Source organism: Tachysurus vachellii, chromosome 20, assembly GCF_030014155.1.
Source record: "Tachysurus vachellii isolate PV-2020 chromosome 20, HZAU_Pvac_v1, whole genome shotgun sequence".
Classification (NCBI taxonomy): Eukaryota; Metazoa; Chordata; class Actinopteri; order Siluriformes; family Bagridae; genus Tachysurus; species Tachysurus vachellii.
The window spans coordinates 21555272-21580977 of record NC_083479.1 but is presented as its reverse complement, the minus strand read 5'-3'; the positions used below and the strand labels follow the sequence as shown (position 1 = coordinate 21580977).

The window sequence follows — 25706 nt, the reverse complement described above, 5'->3', positions numbered from 1 at the left end:
TTAAAGATCTAAAGCTTGAGATTTAAACTTGCATTCTTATTTAATCTAAAGTTTGTGTGGTTTATTCTGAACCTCACTGTGTTCTATACAATGTGTTGGTTATTTACTGGTGAACACCATCCACACTAACACAGTTCCCTTCTGTGTGAATCTCAAAAACACAAACTTCCTTTTTCTAATGTTTATAATCTAAACCGGAGACGGTGACATGTTGGTTAGAGCTTTAGTGATTACATTAAAAACTCTACACGCTGTAGTAGACCTTCTGAATAAGGCACTCTGATTGGCTCGAATTAATCTATTATTTAAAAAACTAACTACTAAACTAATCTATATACAGAACATCACTAAGCAGTAAGCTGTTAGATGTTTTTCAGGTGAAAAGATCTTTTTAATCCTATAAATTTAGAAAGAAGAAAACGATGAACATCAACAACACTGGAGCTCAGTAGTGACCCTGATGTCTGTAACTTCCTGTCAGACTGAAACTCAGCGTGGGCTTTGATTTAATCTGCCCAGTAAGTCAGGAGTGTATGAGAAAAGTCCTGAGGTACACGACTCGTGTGCGTGTGTGTGTGTGTGTGTGTGTGTGTGTGTGTGTGTGTGTGTGTGTGTGTGAGACAGGTGTATATAGAGAAGCAGAAGGGTGAAATCCTGGGTGTGGTGATTGTGGAGTCTGGCTGGGGCTCCATCTTACCTACAGTCATCATCGCCAGTCTGATGCACGCCGGACCGGCGGCAAAATCCGGCCGTCTGAACATCGGAGATCAGATCATGACGGTGAACGGGACGAGTCTGGTGGGTCTGCCGCTGTCCACCTGCCAGAGCATCATCAAGGTGAGCAGATTCACCTCACCATCACACCTCAGTGAGGATCAGTCTCAGTGCTTGAACCTCAATTAAACTAAAACTGACCCAGAGCTCAAATCACTCCCTCACACACTCCCTCACCCCCTCACCCCCTCCCTAACCCCCTCACTCCCACGCTCCCCTCTAAAGTGCACTATGTAGAGTTGAGACTCTTTACTTGTCTTCATTTTCTACCGCTTATCCGAACTACCTCGGGTCACGGGGAGCCTGTGCCTATCTCAGGCGTCATCGGGCATCAAGGCAGGATACACCCTGGACGGAGTGCCAACCCATCACAGGGCACACACACACACTCTCATTCACTCACACAATCACACACTACAGACAATTTTCCAGAGATGCCAATCAACCTACCATGCATGTCTTTGGACCGGGGGAGGAAACCGGAGTACATTTACATTTACATTTACAGCATTTGGCAGACGCCCTTATCCAGAGCGACGTACATAAGTGCTTAAATCTCTAACATTGAATACATTAATGCTGGATCACTAAGTTACATACTTAAGATACCATGAGTTTAAAACATTTGTTCAAAGTTACAATGAAAGTGTCAAAGGTGTGTTTTTTTTTTTTTTTTTTTTTTTTTTAAATGCAAAAGATAATGAAAGAAGTGCTAGTTGAAGTGTTTCCTGAATAAGTAGGTCTTCAACCGCCGCTTGAAAATAGCCAGTGACTCAGCTGTCCGGACCTCTAGGGGAAGTTCGTTCCACCACCTTGGTGCAGAACAGAGAAGAGTCTTGTAGTATATTTGCCTCTTACCCTGAGAGATGGTGGAACCAGTCGAGCAGTGCTGGTAGATCGGAGGGTGCGGGGTGCAGTGCGAGGAGTGATGAGGGCTTTGAGGTAAGAGGGAGCTGGTCCATTTTTGGCTTTGTAGGCCAGCATCAGTGTTTTAAATCTGATGCGTGCAGCTACCGGAAGCCAGTGGAGGGATCGCAGCAGTGTGGTGGTATGAGAGAACTTTGGCAGGTTGAAAACAAGCCGGGCAGCTGCATTTTGGATCATTTGCAGAGGACGGATTGCGTTCATATGTAGACCTGCCAGCAGTGTGTTACAGTAATCCAGTCTAGAAATGACAAGAGACTGAACAAGTACCTGAGCAGCCTGTGTGGACAGAAATGGTCGAATCCTTCTAATGTTGTAGAGAAGAAACCGACATGAGCGGGTCACATTAGCAACATGAGAGGAAAAGGACAGTTGATTGTCCATGGTTACCCCAAGGTTGCGAGCTGTGGCTGAAGGGGAGATCAGATCGTTGTGCAAGGATATAGCAAGATCATGACCTGGGGATGAATCACCTGGGATGAAGAGCAGCTCAGTTTTGCTAGGATTAAGCTTTAACTGATGAGCAGTCATCCATGATGAAATTTCTGCCAGACATGCAGAGATCCGGTCAGAAGCTGTGGTATCTGAGGGTGGGAAAGAGAAGATAAGTTGTGTATCATCAGCATAGCAGTGGTAAGAGAACCCATGTGAGGAAATAACTTCACCAAGAGAGTGAGTATACAGGGAGAAAAGAAGAGGACCAAGTACTGAGCCTTGTGGGACGCCAGTGGAGAGTCTGCGTGGAGCAGATGTCACTCCCCTCCATGTTACCTGATATGAGCGTCCTTCCAGGTAGGAAGCGAACCATTCCCAAGCTGATCCGCATATCCCAAGACTCCTGAGGGTAGCTAAGAGAGTCTTATGGTTGACCGTATCAAACGCTGCTGAAAGGTCAAGGAGGATAAGGACAGATGAGAGATTGGCTGATCTAGCAGCATGTAGTTTCTCAGAGACATCTAAAAGGGCTGTCTCTGTGGAATGAGCTGCTTTAAAGCCAGACTGGTTGGGGTCTTGGAGGTTGTTCTGTGAGAGATAGACAGACAGTTGATTAAAGACAATGCGTTCAAGAATTTTTGAAAGAAACGAGAGAAGTGACACCGGTCTGTAGTTACTGATGTCTGATGGATCCAGAGCAGGTTTCTTCAGGATGGGAATAACCCTTGCTCTCTTGAAGGTAGTTGGTACCTGACCAGATGCTATGGATCTATTGGTGATAGTTGTAATGAAGGGCAGAAGGTCTTGCGAGATGGTCTGCAGCAAAGTGGAAGGGAGTGGATCCAATGGGCAGGTGGTAGGATTGCAAGACTGGATGAGTTTTAGAATCTCTTCTGCTGTTACAGTTGAGAAATGTGACAACAAAGGTGTAGGGGAGTCCATACTCTGAGATGTAAGTGCAGTCGGGGCTGAAGTGAAGGTCCGGCAGATTTCCTCAATCTTCTCCTGGTAGAAAGAAGCAAAGTCTTCTGCAGTCAGGGAGGATGAAGAAGGTGGAGCCGGGGGGTTGAGCAGAGAAGAGATGATGTTGTGGAATTTCCGAGGGTCATGTGAGGAAGCTTCAAGCTTTTCCTTGTAGAAGGAAGTCTTGGCAGAAGTCACATCTGAGGAGAACTTGGCCATGAGTGTTCGGTAAGAATCAAGATCTGCATCAAGTTGTGATTTCTTCCACTTTCTCTCTGATGATCTTAGCTCTCTTCGATTGTTGCGCAGCACATCTGAAAGCCAAGGAGCAGAACAAGAAGTTTTCTTGGGTTTAGTGGACATAGGGCAGAGGAAGTCCATAGTTGAGGAAAGAGATGAGAGGAAAGTATCTGTGGCCGAGTCCAAGGGCAGTGAGGAAAAAGACTCAGGATCAGGAAGGGAAGAAAGAGTGCCAGAAGCTACAGAAGAAGGGGAGACAGAGTAAAGGTTGCGGCGGGTTAGAGCGAGGGGGTGAGAGGTAGTTTTAGGTAGGGTAGGGAGAGTGATGGTAAAGGATACCAGGTGATGATCAGAGACGTGTAGTGGGGTAGCAGTCACGTCTGTAGCTGGAGAAGGACGGGTGAAAACCAGGTCCAGCACATTGCCTCCTTTGTGTGTGGGGATGTAGCTGTTGAGTGTGAGTGTGAATGAGTCAAGAAGAGACAGGAGGGAAGAAGAATGTAGCTTGTCAGAGGGGAGGTTGAAGTCACCAAGCACTGTCAGGGGGGAGCTATCAGAAGGGAAAGCACTAAGCAGTGTGTCCATTTCTTCCAAGAAGTCACCTAGGGGACCAGGAGGGCGGTAAACAACAATGATAACAAGGTTAATTGGAGAGGTAACTGAAATGGCATGGAATTCAAAAGAGGAGATGGTTAAATGAGACAAGAGGAGAGGTGTAAAGCACCATTTCTTTGACAGCAATAAACCTGTACCACCACCCCTGCCTGTTTCTCGTGGTGAGTGAGAGAAAGCATAGGCAGAGGATAAAGCAGCTGGTGTAGCAGTGTTCTGTGGGGATATCCAGGTCTCTGTTAGCGCAAGAAAGTCAAAGGAGTAATGGGAAGTTAAAGCAGAGATAAAATCAGCTTTTTTCACAGCAGACTGGCAATTCCAGAGCCCACCTACCACCACTGTTTGAGACTTACACAACAGAGGAGGGTAGATGAGGTTACTGGGATTGTGACCTCTGCTCTGTGGACGAGAGTGTCTGCGAGTGTAGGAATTGAGTACAGAGATGGGTTTAAGGCACATATTTGCAGTCAAGAGTGAGAATTAAGGTATGGTAGAATATAGCAAAACAGTATTAGACACTTACAATGAGAGAGAGAGAGAGAGAGAGAGAGAGAGAGAGAGAGAGAGAGAGAGATACTTACAAACCGCTACAGACGCTAGCGTCTGTAGCGGAGAACCTTCAATTTAAATAGGTAAGCCCTGCCCCCAATTCACACCTTAAGGTAGACTGAAACTACTCCTGATTAATCAGCTGAGAGAACAACAAGGACCAACACTATAAAAATCAACAATGGTATAGAATATAACAATTCAAATCACACTACTCTAGAACAAAGTGAGTTAAGCAGATAGTATACAAAAGTCAGGAACCTACTTTACCAGAAGACAATATATTCAAATGAAGAGAGTTAAAGCACACGTACCCGTACACGTACGAGTACCCGTAGGAAACCCCCAAGGCACGGGGAGAACATGCAAACTCCACACACACAAGGTGGAGGTGGGAATCGAACCCCGACCCTGGAGGTGTGAGGCAAACGTGCTAACCACTAACCCACCGTGCCCCCCACTCGTCTTCATTAGTAAACCTTACTAATGAATAGCTCTAGACTTTAGTGCACATTAAACACACGTGATTTATGTTTACAGTTGGATCAGTTGATCATCAGTGAACGTGTGTGAACATGTTTGTGCACCTCGTACACAGGGCCTGAAGTCTCAGTCCAGGATTAAGATGAACATCGTCAGATGTCCTCCAGTCACCATGGTCCTCATCCGCAGACCAGACCTGCGCTACCAGCTGGGCTTCAGCGTACAGAATGGCATTGTGGGTAACTCTTTTTTAATGTTCTTATATCTGTTAGTGATCTGATGACTTTCTGCTTCAAGCCATTATGTGTAAAAATATTGGATTATTTACAGAAGAGAAAACAAACAATTAAAAGTGTATCATAATGAAACTAAATTAAATGAAAGTGTAAAGAAACAGAATTTTATTCAGGTTAAAATTTCTCACTAGATTTTTTGTACTTATATCAAAGTTAAATCACACTTTCTTAATAATTCACCTGAATGAATTTAGTGCATTATATAATACTCAGGAACTTTAGGGTCGACACTTAACGTTTATGTGAACCGGTCCAATGTGAGCTCTGTTTATTTGATGTTTCATTCCTGATGGCAGATCTGCAGTCTGATGAGGGGGGGGATTGCAGAAAGGGGTGGAGTCAGAGTGGGTCACCGCATCATCGAGATTAACGGGCAGAGCGTGGTGGCGACGCCCCACGAGAAGATCGTACACATTCTTTCCAGTGCGGTTGGAGAGGTACAGTAACACACAGTAACCAACACACACCACAAATCACTTAACACGACTATGTTCATTTCACAGATCAGCTTTAACCAACCTGTGTTTAAATAACGATAAGGAATGTAAAGCAGTTAAAGGTGAGATGTGTGAATCTCATGGTCTCTGCTAGAATAATGCCATGGTTACATCATCATAGTAAACTTTTCACCATGGCAACCATCTTCATCATGTGATTTAATCAAATTATTGAGAGAGACAATATTTCACATTGAGAGAGAATTCACGGCTGCGTCACTAAACCACACAGCGGCCAGTGCCGAGGTCACGGTGAGGAACGTTCCTGGTGTTCACTCGAGTTACGCAGCTGCTTCAGTGGATTAATCTGAGCCCCACATTCAGGTTATTAACATCACACCTGTATTAGTTCACACCTCTGACGTCATTAGCTTCTGTATTAGAGGGAGGTGCTGTTTAGTCGCCATAAACTCATCTGTAACCTGAACAAAGTTAGCTAGATAAACACGTCTAGTTTAAGGAACTAGCGTTAACTAGCCAGTGTCTTGATGTAGATTTGTGGTGTGTTCTGTAGGTAGCTGTGGTAATGCATTATAAATTAGCCATGTTACCTAACTAGCAAGCCACGCCCATTCAATTCTCATCTTCATATGACGATGATTGTGTGCTGCAGAGATGTTGCCATGGAAACGGGTAAGCTTCCATAGTGTGCAGTAAACAAATGTGTTCACGAATTAGTTTAGTTATGTTAGTTAAAGCAGCAGTGCGTGTGGTGTCTCTGGTAATTAACACAGTTTCTTCTTCATCTCAGATCCACATGAAGACCATGCCTGCTGCCATGTACCGCCTGCTGACGGCTCAGGAGCAGCCTGTCTACATCTGAAACATCACTAACATCCCTCAGCTTCTCCTCACACACCTTCATGCTCCAGATGTAACATTTTCCTCTCAACATATTTGAATCTGCCTTAATAACCTGTGTAACTGAACACGTGGAGCGAGGCTACGGCACTCAGACTAACAGTGAACAGCTAGCGTTAGTTAGCTCACTGTGTGATAAACACGTCAGAACTGATGCTTGTTGGTTCCTGTGACTTTTTGTTCAAACATTATAATTAACCTTCAGAGTTTTTTTTTTTTTTTGTATTTTGTGATAAATTCGCATTTCTATTCTGGAGAAATCCGTGAATAAGCCTCTGTTTTTAGTTGCTAAATCAGACCGTGGTGTTTTACAGGAAGTCCAGATTTCCTCCTATGTTTTTATTCCTCAGTTTTCTGTTGATCAGAAAATTTGCCAGATTTCTAGCTTTATTTCAGCTGAAAGATATCTTGAAGTACGTGATGTGATTTTGTCATCTAGGTTTGTGTTCTAACGTCTCAGCCGCTGGAATGATTAAGAAAAGAAAAGAACAGAAAGGAAACTGGACTTGTTCTCACCACATGGACGAGTTCCTCCAGACTCCACATGTAACAGCCAAAGACTAACATGAGAGATAACTTTATGATCTGAAGACCAGGACCTACATGAGGTCAGGAGGCTCAGCTCCACAGATTTACACGCTAACGTCGTGACAGAAATAAACTGAGAAACATCACTGTTATACATCAACATAAAGGAAATGTGTATAGAGCTGAATGTCTGTTTATTATTGATCAGAAAGGTAAAAGGTTTGATTTTGTACATTTACATGGAAGATGATCAGAGAAGCAGAAATCACACCATCTTATGATCCGTCATTATATTTTAAATCCATTGCACCTCCAAATCCAGAATGTGTGAATGTATGTGATTTTATTCATGAACACAATAAAAGATACCTCTTCCAAAAAGAGTGTAAAGATTATAAGAGATATAAAAGGTAGAATATTATAAATCATTTATTTGCCATCAGGAACCTCACGAGTGAAATCTGTGGCTTTACTTTTGAGCTTTAACAAGTAAGAAACTGCAGAGGAATAAAACAAGTAACAGAGCCGTCGAGTCGCTTCATAAAACAAGCATCTGTCAAATCTTTTAGTTTCTTATAAAAATATACAAATGTAAAAAAAGCAGAAAATATTTTAGAAGAAAAACTCAATTTCATCTTAGATTATTAAAGCCATTGTACTGACAGTGAGGTTACTGAGGTCCAGGACCAGGATCCACTCTGAAACACTTTAGACCGGTGGAGTTTTACAGCTCAGTGTCATTGTATTTCTGAGGATTATAATATCCACGATGAGACTGCTCAGGGTCTTCAGGAGGTCCGGGGCGATGCAGAGGGTTCGAGCTGGAACTAGAAAAATCCGGCAGGGTTTAGAATACACACACACGCACGCCAGCGCACACACACACGCTCAACAGCGCACACAAGCACGCTCGCCAGCGCACACACGCCAGCGCACACACGCCAACGCACACACTCTGACTCACCTGGCAGGTGGTGGCCGGGCAGCACTGGGCTTGGGTTTAACAGGAACGGCGTAAATGTCCGGGTGTCTCTGAGAGATCTCCAGCTACAGAGAGAGAACTAGTTGAGATGAAAGTGAACGTTCTTTTACATCCTGATGATTTCTAAAGAATAAGATCTATGTAGTTTTGTACATGTATTGGTGTGAGTCTCCTCCTGTAACAGTATTATGACATGATTGTGTGTGTGTGTGTGTGTGTGAGAGACACTGACCCGAGCGTGTTCAGCCTCCTGCAGTTCCAGCATCCTCTGTGTCCGAGCGAGGTGATCCATCTTCTCGAAGGCCTTCACTTTACCAAGGAACGAGCGGCTCGCAGGATCTTCAGTATCTGACACAGGTCCTTGAGTTGGTGCACCTCGAGCTAGGAAGCTGGGCTTGAGGGAAACAGGAGGGGGCGGTGGCTTGGAGCTGACATCACTGCTCACCGTGCTGCCGGAGTCACTAAGCCTCTGAGATCGAGCCTGACAGAGACAGTAAACATGAAGAACAATGAGCTCTGTGATAACTCCACACCTCACACCAGTTCACGTGTCTGATCACAGTAAGGAGTAACGTGTGTTTTATCAGGGGTCAGTTTAAGTGTCTGAATGTTAAGTTACTTTAATGCAGTATAATAAAGAACACGTGTGTGTATGATGAACGTCTCGTTCCAGATTTATTCCTTCTGCTGTTCTGAGCAGCTCCAGTCTTCTGGAAGGGTCTCCACTGGATGTTGGATTGTGTCTGTGGTGATTAGTGATCATTCAGCTACAAGAGCATTAGTGAGATCAGACTCTGATGTTGGTGAGGAGGTCTGGGGGTCAGTCGGTGTTCAGTGGAGTCAGGGTTCAGTGAAGGACACTGGAGTTCTTCACTCCAACCTTCACCTCCACACCATGTCCTCATGGAGCTGCTTTGTGTACAGGGACATTGTGTGTAGCGTTACAGTTTATCTAAGAGTTCAAACCCTGCTCCATCAGGACAGAGACGTTCAGTACAAATGCGTGACGGTCAGGGGGGCACATACTTTTGTGAAAATGCGGTGCAGTTTTAGCGAAGACTTCATGAGAGTTTGGGACATGTGTTTATACTCAGGAGTATAACAGAAGGTGTGACGAAGGTGTTTATTATACAGCAGGAGGCAGGAGAGGCTTTTTACCTTCGGGGGTTCTGGGACGAAGGAGGGAGGGGGACTGGGGTCTCGCAGGACTTCTCTGCTCACGGCTCGTTTCATGCGGGGCACTGGGGCAGGTCTCTGCAGGGGGAGGGACAAAGGGTGGCTTCAAACAATCAGAATGTCATGAAGATGTAACCTCATCTTTATTTACCATCACAAACATATACAAAGTCATACAAAGATGTTCTCTGTACTGGAGCTCGCTTGGTTCTTCACAGATTCAACACTAACTAAAGAGAGACAGGTAACATGATTGACAGGTGAGGAGACACACTGCCATGTGCTTTCTTTTGTTGTACTGTTATTTGTTATCTTTTGAAGGGTGCCAATAATTTGGAGCTGTGTATACAGTCACCTCGTCTACAGGCTCTGAGGAGCGCCTCATCCCCGATACGTGCGGCTCATCGTTCGCTTCGTCCAGCTCGTTATCCGTATAGGCTCCGCCCTCGTCCGCAGTGTCATCGTAGTCGCCGGTAAGACGGCTGTCCATGCTCAGGTAATCTGCGCTCATTGCCGACAGGTAAGACATGCGGTCATCTTGGAGATCCAGGTCCTCCTCTGCACTGTCCAGCTACAGAATCCGAGAGGTGAGACAGCAGAACCTTCTAACAGCACTAAAGATCAGTGTGAATGTGCCTCTTACTTTATTCTCACAGACCCACACCGCATTGTTCTGCTGCTCCTGAATGGTGTCCTTCAGACTCCCGTACCAGGCGTCATGAGCCGAGTTCAGATCCACCGTTGCTGTGAAGGGAAACATGATTAAAGGTGTGAGGATCACACAGGCACCACATTAACACACTCATCACTCACCAGTAAAGAGGTGAGAGCAGGTCTTCTTCAGTTTCACTGCCTGCTCATACAGTTTGCGTGAGCTGCGATTAGAACCCGGGATCAGGCGGTTCCTCATCACCTTCACACCCTGCTTACTGTCCGGGTTCAGAAACACCACTATGGGGTACCACTGGGTGTAGTTCAGGGTGTCCACTGCCTTCGGGGTTACATCCAGCAGAGCATGTTTATCCTGAGAGAGTGAGAGAGAGAGAGAGAGAGAGAGAGAGAGTGAGTGAGTGAGAGAGAACAAAGAGAGGAGAGAGAGAGAGAGAGAACAAAGAGAGGAGAGAGAGAGAGAGAGAACAAAGAGAGAGAGAGAGAGAGAGAGAGAGAGAGAGAGCGAGAGAGAGAGAGTGAGTGAGTGAGAGAGAACAAAGAGAGGAGAGAGAGAGAGAGAACAAAGAGAGAGAGAGAGAGAGAGAGAGAGAGGAGAGAGAGAGCGAGAGAGAACAAAGAGAGAGGAGAGAGAGAGAGAGAACAAAGAGAGAAGGAGAGGGAGAGAGAGAGAGAGAGAACAAAGAGAGGAGAGGGAGAGGGAGAGAGGGAGAGAGAGAGAGAACAAAGAGAGAAGGAGAGGGAGAGGGAGAGAGAACAGAGAGAGGAGAGGGAGAGAGAGAACAAAGAGAGGAGATGGAGAGAGAGAGAGAGAGAACAAAGAGAGGAGAGGGAGAAAGAGAGCAAAGAGAGAAGAGAGCAAAGAGCGAGAGAGAGAGAGCGAGAGAGAGAGAACAGAGAGAGAGAGAGAGAGAGAGAGAGAGAGAGAGAGAGAGAGAGAGAGAACAGAGAGACAGAGAGAGAGAGAGAGAGAACAGAGAGAGAGAGAGAGAGAGAGAGAACAGAGAGAGAGAGAGAGAGAACGAACACAGACTGCAGTTAAGCACTAATGTGTAAACCTTGTATAAGTTATAACTGATTATAATGCGTTATGTAAATGAGAGACTGGAGCTGAAATGCTGGACTTTTATAAAGTGGAGACTAAATGGATTGGAGTTCAGTGGGAGGAGCTTCTGAAGGCAGATTGAGGGGCGGAGTTTACCTGTTCAATGATCTGCTGCACAGTGTTCAGTCTCACCACACCTGAGGACTTCTCTGCTCCTGCATCTTTAGGTTCTCGCTCTGTGTGCCACACACACACACACACACACACACACACACACACACACACACACACACACACACACACTCAGTACACCACATGCACAGCTCAGGAGCTCATCTCAGACCATTTAATACTCACTTGCGATGACGAAATCTTCAGGCAGGTCGTTGCCGAGTTTCTCACATGCCACATCAGCGATGGGGCCGAACAGAACCACGGGCCTCCGGAACCCAGCTGTAGAGACGAGAACCAGACGGAGTGAATACCAACATGTGGTAAAGGTTCAGTGAGGGTGATGTGGTGTAAGTGTATGTATAGGTGAACTTACCCTCTCTCAGCACCACCCTCTCGTAGGCTGGGAAGCGGGTGTTGACGGGGTTGACTGTGAGATCTTCTCTGCTCTTACGCAGGTCCTTCTTCTTCGCTGCCCTTTGACCTCTGAGTCTCCAGAAATCTCCTCTGGAGTCATTGGCTGCTCCTTTCTGGGCGTTCTGTACGTTAGCCATCTGTTCAGCTCTGTGGGCATCGATCAGGACAACAGTGTTAATCATCGTGATGAACACACAACATCATGATGATGATGATGACATCATGAAACATGTGGGTTACTGAAACATGCACACACACACACACGCACACGCACACACGCGCACAGACAGACACACACATACGCGCACAAACAGACACACGCACAAACAGACACACACATACGCGCACAGACAGACACACACATACACGCACAGACAGACACACACATACGCGCACAGACAGACACACGCGCACAAACAGACACACGCGCACAAACAGACACACACATACGCGCACAGACAGACACACACATACGCGCACAGACAGACACACACATACGCGCACAAACAGACACACACATACGCGCACAGACAGACACACGCGCGCGCACAGACAGACACACACATACGCGCACAGACAGACACACACACGCAGCTGCACACACACCTGCTCTTGCTGGGAATGACCCCTCTCTCCTGCAGCTGGTTGTCTTTGTCAGTACGGATGGCGAGCCAGCTGCCCAGTTTTCCGTCGTACAGCGTGTCCACCACTTTAAAGACGTCGCCCCTGCTGAAAGACAGACTCTGAGGCGAGTCTTTCTCGTGCTCAAAATGAGTCCTGATATAGAAGTTATCTCCTCGACCCGACGCCACGATGTCCTTATACACTGCAACCATCAGTCACATGACCAAACCCATTAAAATCCAAGTTATTAACAGAGAATGAAACCTTTAGAAGAGTGTAACTGGTACCGTCTGGTTTGCTCTGAGCCAGGATGGTGATGTCGTCTCCTTTAGGAATGTCCAGCAGGTAGAGCACCGCTTCCTCCCGCACCATGCCACGGAAATCCACATTATTCACCTGCAGAGGGGCAAAACCAAACAAAAACAACTTCTCTAACACCAGGGGGCACAGTTACAAAGACAAATACACTTACAGCTAGCTTCAAGTCTACTAGAGCGTCATAGTAACACCAACAAGATCAGACTCAATAAGATCTAAAGTCAGTTTATTAAACTAACTCCACCGTCTACAAGAGAACATCAGCAGCACGACTGAGAGCTGACGACTGCTACTGCGACTAAACTCAGTGTTTATCATTAAACATATTTTATAATAAAGTTTATTAGCAGTAAACTGAGCTGCTGATGAATCACACTGAGGTTCCTGTGTGTTGTGTGTTGGAGGTGTTTTGTACCTTCATGATCTGGTCTCCAGGCTGCAGACCCTCCATCTCTGCTGGACTGTCCTCCTGAACACTGGCTATGAAAATCCCCACATCGTTTCCTCCTGCTAGCCTCAGACCAACACTCTCACCCTTCTGAAAGCGCACCATCACCGTGTTAGGCCTGACAACACAACACAACAGGATGACACAAGATGACACAAGTCAACACAACACAACACAACAGGATGACACAAGATAACAAGTCAACACAACACAACACAACAGGATGACACAAGATGACACAAGTCAACACAACACAACACAACACAACAGGATGACACAAGATGACAAGTCAACACAACACAACACAACACAACAGGATGACACAAGTCAACACAACACAACAGGATGACACAAGTCAACACAACACAACACGATGACACAAGACAACACAACACAACACGATGACACAAGACAACACAACAGGATGACACAAGATAAGTCAACACAACACAACAGGATGACGAGATAACACAACAACAGGATGACACAAGTCAACACAACAACACAACAAGATGACAAGACAACACAACAGGATGACAAGTCAACACAACACAACAGGATGACACAACACAAGTCAACACAACACAACAGGATGACACAACACAAGTCAACACAACATGATGACAAGTCAACACAACACAACACAACAGGATGACAATACAAGTCAACACAACACAACATGATGACAAGTCAACACAACACAACAGGACAACACAACACAAGACACAAAGTGAAATGTAACAGTTGCTGAGTTCTGCTCTCTGATTGGTTTGTCATCTGTTGATTAATTCAGAAGGAAAGTCATTCAGATCCAGATTTACAGAGACGCAGCACATCAGCAGTAATTATAATGAACTGCTGAGGTATAAGAGAAATAAAACACAGGAACTCTGCTTCATGTCACCACACCACTGTAGATTATTTTCCCATAATAGCATGAGCCCAAGTTTTATTCCTCAAAGCATCTTTTTGCAGACAGATGAATGCTTCAGTTACTGATGGAACTCAGACACACCCATAAGTCTCCATGTCCTCGACGCTCGGTTTCAGAGGAACCTTTGAAGGAGCTTTAATTCTTGGTGGAGCGCTGACTTTTGGTGCAGGCACAACCACAGGAACTGTTAAGAAAATAGTACACACTTCATAAATATCACATTATAAATAACTTCTATCCTGAGACTTCTACAGTTCTAAACTCTAAATCTCAAACACATGATACCTGGAGCTTCCTCAAACTCAGGCTCATCTTCCTCTGGTGGTGGAGGAGGAAAATCATCTGGAGCGGCATGGAACGGCGTCGGCATCGCACCCATTTTAGGTAATCTGCTCTGAGGCTCGTCCCTGCAACACACACATCCAATAACACACACATATCACCACCTGGACCTGCTGGGTCAGAAGGAACACAATGTTCATCTATTTACTCCAAAGTCATGCAGAATAAACTGAGATGTTTCTGTAAAACATTCTGATGAAGTCTTCAGGTGAGGCTGTTCGTGTAGAAATGAAGCTCACTGCTGCCTTCAGAGATAGAACTACTTTTCTTGTAGTAGTTGTGTGACGGCGCAGGGATACCAGAACAATTTCAGGAACCAGATCTACATTTTAACTGTGCAGAGATCCAGAAGAGGCGCTTTAACATGTAAAGGTTTATTAACCGATGGAGCCGAACATCTGCTTTACACTCAGAGAGTTTGGAGCAAACAGATTTCTGTTCGTTTCGCTGTAACATTGACCTGGTTTTATCACGCAGTCTCTCGTTGGAGGAGTGTGAGGAGATGTCCGAGAGCTGTCCTCGTCTGTCGTCCTGAGGGGAGTATGAGCGATACGACTCGATCTCAGACAGATCTGCAGGAAACAGGAAGTTAAACATCACTAATCACTGAACAGTTCACAGATTAATGTGTTCAGATCTGCCGTGTTCACCGTCACACTGCACCATCAGATCGTTTCTGTCTCCTCTCATGGTCAGTAATACAGAGGACATTATCATGTCTATGATGTTTAATGTGTTTACCGTCCGGCTCCGAGTCGCTGTCAGCCATGGGCGGAACCCGAACCAGAACCTTCCTGCGATCTCTCTGCACCACCAGCTGCAGTTTTCCTCGTGATTTTTCGATCAGCTTCCCTGCATCACCCAGAGACAGATTCTCTGTCGCCGTCCCATTAATCTGAAACACCAAAACCTCAGATACAAACGTCTGTTCTTCAGATGGATCACTGCAGTGTCACTGAAGTCCTGCTGCCAGTGAAACTGACTGAGAGAAACAGGTCTAATAAAAGTGAGATAATTAAAGTTAAAGTTTTGCTGCTGACCTTCAGGATGATGTCTCCTTCCTGCAGGTTCCCATCTCTGGAGGCCAGGCCTGTACTAGTCATCTCTTTAATGAACAGCTGACTGCCCAAACGCAGCCCATATTCTGTTTCACACACACACACACACACACACACACACGACGCAGACACACACACACACAGACAGAGACACACACACACACACACACACACACACACACGACGCAGACACACACACACACACACAGACAGAGACACACACACACACACACACACAGAGGAGTGATATATAAACATTTACTTATATATTATCATATATATATATATATACACACACACACATACATATATATATATATATATGGCAGACTCTCTTATAAAGAGTGCTTTGAAGTTTCGATCAGTGAAACATCACCATTGGTTCACTAGGACACGTCAGTCTAACCCTCTGTTGGGAAGATTTACATCACAATTTTATAAATCATATCTATTCACTCGTTTATCTACAGCCCTATAGGGAAAGGGATTGTTTACAGGACATACTGGAGCTGCTCTGATCTGCATCTTTGTCTCTTCACTCCTGAATTCAGCCTGAAGAGACGGCGGACAGTGAGATAATAAACCATTACAGTGTCCTGGGATGAGCAACAGCAGTCTTTAGGTTGTACCCTACCTTCAGTGGGCCTGTTCTTCTGCAGTAGGACACGAACCGGTCTCTCCAGTGGTTCATGTGGGCTCCGTGGAGGTGAATGTTCTAAGCGTTCTCGGCTGGCGTTCCTTCTGATTGCCTCGGCAGGACGTGGTTCTGGAATCCGCAGTTCCCTCTCCCGGTATCGTGGTTCTGGACTGTGTGTGCGATCGAGAACATGCTCGCTGCGATAGCGACGATCTGGGCTGTAGTCTCTATCCAGATTGTGTTCACTACGGTACCGCCGCTCAGGGCTTTGCTCCCTGCGGTAACGTCGATCCGGGCTGTAGTCTCGATCGAGGGTGCGATCGCTACGGTAACGGCGGTCAGGGCTGTGTTCGGGCTCCAACACGCGTCCTCGGCTGCCGTCGCGGCGATGCTGACGCTCAGGGCTGAGGTCTCGTTCCAGCGCCCGGCCGCGGCTGCGCTCGTACTCGGACTCGGACTCGGTACGTCCGCTGTAGGTGCTGCGTCGGTCCGGCTCGTAGTCGTAATCATCGCTGTAGTCCGGATGAGAAAATACACGGTCGTCTGGAGGCGGGGCCTGCTTCGGGGCATTAAAGGTAACTCTGCATGGTCTTTTTACCGTCTAAAGGAGGAACGGAATAAAATCCACCGCAATCAACATCCAATTAATAAAACTTCTTATTACAGAAGGTTTTTAGACTCCATTAAATCTGCATCATTAAAGCTGTAACATGGACTTACATTTAACACAATAACAAAACATCTGACTCACTATCTTGGCGACTTTGCCACACTTGCGTAGAGTTTGTACAGCAAACGAGTGCACAACGTTCTCCATGGACGAGGAGTTCACCTGGACCACGCGGTCGTTCTGACTAATAACAGAAAACAGAAAAAACAATAACTCAGGGTTCTTTAGTCCACCTGTTCCTCTAAAGCTAAGGTTTCGTCCCCTGGACATGGAGAACCCCGACCTGAACGTTTCAGCAGCTCAGTCAGTTCACTTATATTAGTGAATCTATTTAGTGCAGCATAACACAGCAGTTTTACAGAATTCACGTCAGATCACGTGCATGTCGTGCATTTCTTACAACAGCAGGCCGTCAGCAGGTCCTCCAGGAAGCACGTCAGAGATGATAATCGATGCCTCTCTCGTCTCTTCATTCGGATTGTCTTTTCCCCCCGAGACGGCAATCCCAAATCCCATTTTAGAATCCTACAGAGGAACATCAAAGAGTTACAGTTGTGTGATGCAGTAGGTGGTGTGGGTGGTGTTAGAGTGAGAGTTGGGGCAGTAGGTGTGGTGTTAGAGTGAGAGTTGGGGCAGTAGGTGTGGTGTTAGAGTGAGAGTTGGGGCAGTAGGTGTGGTGTTAGAGTGAGAGTTGGGGCAGTAGGTGTGGTGTTAGAGTGAGAGTTGGGGCAGTATGGGTGGTGTTAGAGTGAGAGTTGGGGCAGTAGGTGGTGTGAGTGCAGTTAGAGAGTTAGGGCAGTAGGTGGTGTTAGAACGTGGACTCACCCGCTGCAGCGTCACTGTGTACTGCTCCCACTTCGTCTCCTCCATCTTCACTCTGAAACACAGTGATTTAGTGAATCAGTAATCACACTGATTTACATTTCACATGGTGCTTTACTCAGTGTGTGTGTGTGTGTTTGTGTGAGTGTGTGTGAGTGCACAAGTTTGTGTGAGTGTGTGTGTGTGTGCATATGCGCATATATGGGTTTGTGCATGTGATATTGTGTGTGTGTGTGCGTGTGCGTGTCTCTGCACGTGTGTTCTTCAGTATTTACATGCGTCTCTAACAATATTTGAAAATCAGATTCTCATTAAACAATTCAAAGCTGAGAAGTGTCAAAAACACACAACACACAACACACACCACAAACACACAACACACACCACAAACACACAACACACACCACAAACACACAACACACACCACAAACACACTACATATACACCACAAACACACAACATGTACACCACAAACACACAACATGTACACCACAAACACACAACATGTACACCACAAACACACAACATGTACACCACAAACACACAACATGTACACCACAAACACACCACAAACACACAACACACACCACAAACACACACCACAAACACACTACAAACACACTACATATACACCACAAACACACTACATATACACCACAAACACAGCACAAACACACAACACACACACCACAAACACACAACACATACACCACAAACACACAACATATACACCACAAACACACAACACACACCACAAACACACAACACAAACACACAACACACACCACAAACACACAACACACACCACAAACACACAACACACACCACAAACACACAACATATACACCACAAACACAGCACAAACACACAACATATACACCACAAACACAGCACAAACACACAACATATACACCACAAACACCACAAACATATACACCACAAACATATACACCACAAACATATACACCACAAACACACAACATATACACCACAAACACACAACACACACCACAAACACACAACATATACACCACAAACACCACAAACATATACACCACAAACATATACACCACAAACACACAACACACACCACAAACACACAACACACACCACAAACACACAACACACACCACAAACACACAACATATACACCACAAACACAGCACAAACACACAACATATACACCACAAACACAGCACAAACACACAACATATACACCACAAACACCACAAACATATACACCACAAACATATACACCACAAACACACAACATATACACCACAAACACAAAACACACACCACAAACACACAACATATACACCACAAACACAGCACAAACACACAACATATACACCACAAACACACAACACACAACACACACACCACAAACATTCATTCATTCATTCATTTTCTACCGCTTATCCGAACTACCTCGGGTCACGGGGAGCCTGTGCCTATCTCAGGCATCATTGGGCATCAAGGCAGGATACACCCTGGACGGAGTGCCAACCCATCACAGGGCACACACACACACACACACACACACTCTCATTCACTCACGCAATCACACACTAGGGACAATTTTCCAGAGATGCCAATCAACCTACCATGCATGTCTTTGGACCGGGGGAGGAAACCGGAGTACCCGGAGGAAACCCCCGAGGCACGGGGAGAACATGCAAACTCCACACACACAAGGTGGAGGCGGGAATCGAACCCCGACCCTGGAGGTGTGAGACGAACGTGCTAACCACTAAGCCACCGTGACCCCCCACCACAAACATATACACCACAAACATATACACCACAAACATATACACCACAAACATATACACCACAAACACACACACCACAAACACACAACACATACACCACAAACAACACACACCACACACAACACATACACCACAAACACACAACATATAGACCACAAACACACAACATATACACCACACACCACAAACACACAACATATACACCACAAACACACAACACACACCACAAACACACAACACACAACATATACACCACAAACACACAACACACACCACAAACACACAACATATACACCACAAACACACAACACACACACCACAAACATATACACCACAAACATATACACCACAAACATATACACCACAAACACATACACCACAAACACACCACAAACACACAACATATACACCACAAACATATACACCACAAACACACAACATATACACCACAAACACACCACATATACACCACAAACATACCACATATACACCACAAACACACACCCCAAACACACAACATATACACCACAAACACACAACACACACACCACAAACACACACACCACAAACAAACACACACCACAAACACACAACATATACACCACAAACACACAACATATACACCACAAACACACAACACACACCACAAAACACACAACATATACACCACAAACACACAACACACATACCACAAACATATACACCACAAACATATACACCACAAACACACAACATATACACCACAAACACACACACCACAAACACACAACACATACACCACAAACTTATACACCACAAACACACAACATATACACCACAAACACACACACCACAAACACACACACACCACAAACACACACACCACAAACACACACACCACAAACACACACACCACAAACACACAACACATACACCACAAACAACACACACCACAAACACACAACACATACACCACAAACTTATACACCACAAACACACAACATATACACCACAAACACACAACACACACACCACAAACACACACACACCACAAACACACACACCACAAACACACAACATATACACCACAAACACACAACATATACACCACAAACACACAACATATACACCACAAACACACAACACACACCACAAACACACAACACACACCACAAACACACAACATATACACCACAAACACAGCACAAACACACAACATATACACCACAAACACACAACACACACCACAAACATATACACCACAAACACACAACACACACACCACAAACACACACACCACAAACACACACACCACAAACACACAACATATACACCACAAACACACACCACACACACCACAAACACACACCACAAACACACACACCACAAACACACAACATATACACCACAAACACACACACCACAAACACACAACACACACACCACAAACACACACACCATAAACACACACACCACAAACACACAACACACACACCACAAACACACAACACACACAACATATACACCACAAACACACACCACACACACCACAAACACACACCACACACACCACAAACACACACACCACAAACACACACCACAAACACACACCACACACACCACAAACACACACACCACAAACACATACAACACAAACACACACACCACAAACACACACACCACAAACACACAACATATACACCACAAACACACAACACACACACCACAAACACACACCACAAACACACACACCACAAACACATACAACACAAACACACAACACACACACCACAAACACATACACCACAAACACACAACACACACACCACAAACACATACACCACAAACACACAACACACACACCTGTTCATCAGACATAACCACACAATACTTTTTTATCTCTCTGTAAAACTGGATCACAGAAATGCATCAGAAATCTAGAAACTTAAATGTTTGTGATTATTAAAAATCCTGCTTCCTGATTGGCTCTGATATTTTATGATGTAACAGTTCTATTGTGTTCATGATTCTCTGATTATTTCCAGACTCTGATGTGATGTAAACTCCCCGTACACAGATGTGCTGATACAGCTGTGTCTGAACAGAAGATCTGATGCTGCAGCTGCAGTGTGAATAACTGAGACGTGTTCAGACACAAATGTTCAGAGACATGCGGCACACAGAGACATGCGGCACACAGAGACATGCAGCACACAAACACACAACATATACACCACAACAAAAATGTTCAGAGACATGCAGCACACAGAGACATGCGGCACACAGAGACATGCGGCACACAGAGACATGCGGCACACAGAGACATGCGGCACACAGAGACATGCGGCACACAGAGACATGCGGCACACAGAGACATGCGGCACACAGAGACATGCGGCACACAGAGACATGCGGCACACAGAGACATGCGGCACACAGAGACATGCGGCACACAGAGACATGCGGCACACAGAGACATGCGGCACACAGAGACATGCGGCACACAGAGACATGCGGCACACAGAGACATGCGGCACACAGAGACATGCGGCACACAGAGACATGCGGCACACAGAGACATGCAGCACACAGAGACATGCAGCACATCTGCCTGCAGGATCATTGCATTTTTCAAACGTGATGAATTATTCCAAACTTTACAGACGTCTTTGTGTTAAAGGGGTTTTATTTTTATACCCTGATCATTCTGAAATAAACAGACAGCGACTGCAGACACGTAAACGTACACTGTACACTGAAACTACACTGTAGAACAGAGATGAGGATCTCATGAGCTTCAGACACCAGACCATGAAGTCCTGTCTTTTGTGAACAGTTTGTTCTTTACGTGTTTCTGAAAACTGAAACCATGTCCATGTGTTAAAAGTGCTACACAAATAAAAGTGAATTAAATGGTAACGCAACAAACACAAAGAGAAACGTTCCAGACTCCTGAGCGTGTCGACCCGAGCGTGTGGCGACTCGAGCGTGTGTCGACTCAAGCGTGTGTCGACCCGAGCGTGTGGCGACCCGAGCGTGCGCGACCCGAGCGTGTGGCGACCCGAGCGTGAGGCGACCCGAGCGTGAGGCGACCCGAGCGTGAGGCGACCCGAGCGTGTGGCGACCCGAGCGTGAGGCGACCAGAGCGCGTGTCGACCCGAGCTTGTGGCGACCCGAGCGTGAGGCGACCCGAGCGTGAGGGCGACCCGAGCGTGAGGGCGACCCGAGCGTGTGTCGACTTGAGCGTGTGTCGACCCGAGCGTGAGGGCGACCCGAGCGTGAGGCGACCAGAGCGCGTGTCGACCCGAGCGTGTGGCGACTCGAGCGTGGGGCGACCCGAGCGTGAGGGCGACCCGAGCGTGAGGGCGATCCGAGCGTGTGTCGACTTGAGCGTGTGTCGACCCGAGCGTGAGGGCGACCCGAGCGTGAGGGCGACCCGAGCGTGAGGCGACCCGAGCGTGTGGCGACCCGAGCGTGTGGCGACCCGAGCGTGAGGCGACCCGAGCGTGAGGCGACCCGAGCGTGTGTCGACCCGAGCGTGAGGCGACCTGAGCGTGAGGCGACCTGAGCGTGAGGCGACCCGAGCGTGCAGCTTCAGCAACAGGTGACCTCTCTACACTGACCAGGACAAGTTGTGACTGTGACTTTTATCTTCAGTGTTTTCTAGCATCTGGAGGAACAGAAACATCATTACATTTCTAGCTGGAGTTTGGAGCAGAAAGTGGATGAAGACACAAACACTGTGTCCTTAATGAAGAGGAAGTGAACTCACTATACACCAAACTACTTCCTGTAATCAGAGACCTACACATTAGAGTCCCTACAGGAGACACACACTACACACCACACAAAAACACGACACACACCACAAATACCTAAAAGACACATGACACACACGATAAACACAACAAACACCCAGGACACACACGACACCCTCCTGTCCATTCTACTTTCTAATGTTTGCTTCCTGGACAATAAACTGTACTACACCCGACTTGAACACATCACTGTGTGGTTTGGAAACTGCACCATCTCTGATCACAAGACCCTGAGGTGGATAGTGAGGACAGCTGAGAAGATCATTGGAGTCTCTCTTCTCTCCATCATGGACACTTACACCACACGCTGCATCCGTAAAGCCAACAGCATTGTGGACCTCACCCCCCCCCCCCACACCCCTCACCCCTCACCCCCCTCACCCTCCTGCTGTCTGGAAAAAGGTACAGAAGCATTCGGGCAAACAGTTTCTTTCCACAAGCCATCAGACTCCTTAACAACTGAACTGTACTGAGCGCGCACACACACACACACACACACACACACACACAATCAACTGTATGGACCGCACAGATCTACACCAAATACACACACTTCCAATACACATCCATCAACCTGTTTACATGCACACCCACCCACCTGTACCTCTCACACACATACGTATGTACCTCTCTCTCACACACATGCACGTACGTACCTCTTACACACGTACGTACCTCTCACACACACACACACACACACACACACACGTACCTCTCACACCCACGCGCACGTACCTCACACCCACCCACCCCTACACCCACCTGTACCTGATCCATTCCTCCACCTTTACGGTCTCTCAGCCGCACCGTGTTACATGTGGAGGTGTTTAAATGGTGTAGTGATTAAAGCTAAGTTTAAATACACACCTGAAGTCACAACACTTAACGCTCACAAAGTGAAATGTATAAAGAGAGAAAACTCTCCAGTCACAACGGCTTTAAATTAAACGTCCTGTAACGAGAACTCTGATCAGTACAGAGAAGAAAAGGGCAGGTCTGAGCTGAGGGCTTTACTGAATAAACAGAAGCCTGTGACACACACACACACACACACACACACACACACAGACGTACACACACACACACGTACACACACACACACACAGACGTATACACACACACACACACACACAGACGTACACACACACACACACAGACGTACACACACACACACACACACACAGACGTACACACACACACACACACACACACAGACGTATACACACACACACACACAGACGTACACACACACACACACACAGACGTACACACACACACACACACACACACACAGACACACACAGACGTACACACACACACACACACGTACACACACGTACACAAGGCCTCAGTCGCGCGTTTTACACTAAATCACACCGTAAACACAGAAACTCCACACACACAGACGTATACACACACACACACACACACACACACACACACACAGACGTACACACACACGTACACACACACACACACACACACACACAGACGTATACACACACACACACACACACACAGACGTACACACACACACACACAGACGTACACACACACACACACACAGACGTACACACACACACACACACACACACACAGACGTACACACACACACACACACACACAGACGTACACACACACAGACGTACACACACACACACACACACACACAGACGTACACACACACACACAGACGTACACACACACGTACACACACAAACGTACACAAGGCCTCAGTCGCGCGTTTTACACTAAATCACACCGTAAACACAGAAACTCCACACACACACACACACACACACACAGTTCTGTAGGGTCACAGATCAGATTTACACAATGGGTTCGTGTAAATACCACAGCGAACTGAAACCACGCGAGAGAACACACACTCACTCACTCACACTCACTCACTCACACACACACACACACTCACGGAATTTAAACAGATAATAGTCTCACAAACCTTTAATTTCCGGTTTAATGTCACACTTCTGTGTTCAAACGAAGATAAAAGATTAGAGTTAAAGAGTAAAAAGTCAGTAAATCGACTGAAAACTCGAGTTTATTGTTGCACACAATCCCACATTTCCTGAATCTTCCAGGTAAGGGGCGTGGCTTCGCGCTGCAGGTGAGTCTCCACGTGACATCACTGATCACGTGACACAGTTTCGGGCTAATCCGAGTAAAAGCCCGTCAGTTTCGGCAGAAGATAAACATAAAAAGTCAGAAAATAAACCAGAAGAAAGACAAAGACTCGAAATGACCTAAGACTTAAATATGACGTTATAATAATAACTCAGGTTACTTTATAATCAGCCTCTCATCTGATTGGATCCTTTGTCATGATGGATGTTAACATCATTAATCTGATGCTTTCATTTTAATTCATCTGTTTCTCCTGTAAATTACACATTACACAGACTGGGTGTAGTTTTACAAATGATAACTGAAGATAAAGACCCCAGAGGACAGGAACAGTAGTGGGCTGTTTGAGGCTGGTGGGGATTAGTGACTGCTCCAGAAGACGTCAAACTTCACCGAGAACCGACCTGAGAACCTTCTGCTTTATAGAACTGTCTGCATACTCCATAAATAAGAGAGAGCCAGAAGGTGATGGTTCTCCTGGGACGTAAAGCTCAAGCCACTTTATGGCCAACAA

At 46.1% G+C, this 25706-nt stretch overlaps 2 protein-coding genes across 3 annotated transcripts in view; one reads left to right on the top strand and one right to left on the bottom strand.

Moving 5' to 3' along the window:
- The window catches only part of apba1b (amyloid beta (A4) precursor protein-binding, family A, member 1b), a 17017-nt gene extending 9752 nt beyond the window's left edge, over positions 1–7265 (top strand). For both annotated transcript variants that reach the window (XM_060896700.1, XM_060896699.1), the window contains exons 9-12: positions 625–837; positions 5096–5215; positions 5573–5713; positions 6525–7265. In XM_060896700.1, the coding sequence (XP_060752683.1) occupies positions 625–837; positions 5096–5215; positions 5573–5713; positions 6525–6596 (546 nt within the window). In that variant the 3' untranslated portion in view covers positions 6597–7265. The remainder of the gene's footprint in view (positions 1–624; positions 838–5095; positions 5216–5572; positions 5714–6524) is intronic.
- Positions 7266–7339: 74 nt separating this feature from the next.
- On the bottom strand, positions 7340–25168 carry tjp2a (tight junction protein 2a (zona occludens 2)). The gene is made up of 23 exons (XM_060896698.1): positions 25011–25168; positions 17479–17530; positions 17054–17178; positions 16735–16837; positions 15981–16584; positions 15329–15432; positions 15030–15183; positions 14749–14860; positions 14232–14353; positions 14028–14130; positions 12980–13130; positions 12534–12642; positions 12229–12448; positions 11582–11769; positions 11392–11487; positions 11191–11270; positions 10134–10344; positions 9964–10064; positions 9676–9891; positions 9303–9398; positions 8377–8625; positions 8127–8209; positions 7340–7989 (listed from the first exon to the last, which is right to left on the bottom strand). The coding sequence occupies exons 2-23, from the start codon at positions 17521–17523 to the stop codon at positions 7887–7889; spliced, it is 3375 nt and encodes a 1124-aa protein (XP_060752681.1). The 5' UTR covers positions 17524–17530; positions 25011–25168; the 3' UTR covers positions 7340–7886.
- Between the last annotated feature and the right edge of the window lie 538 nt (positions 25169–25706).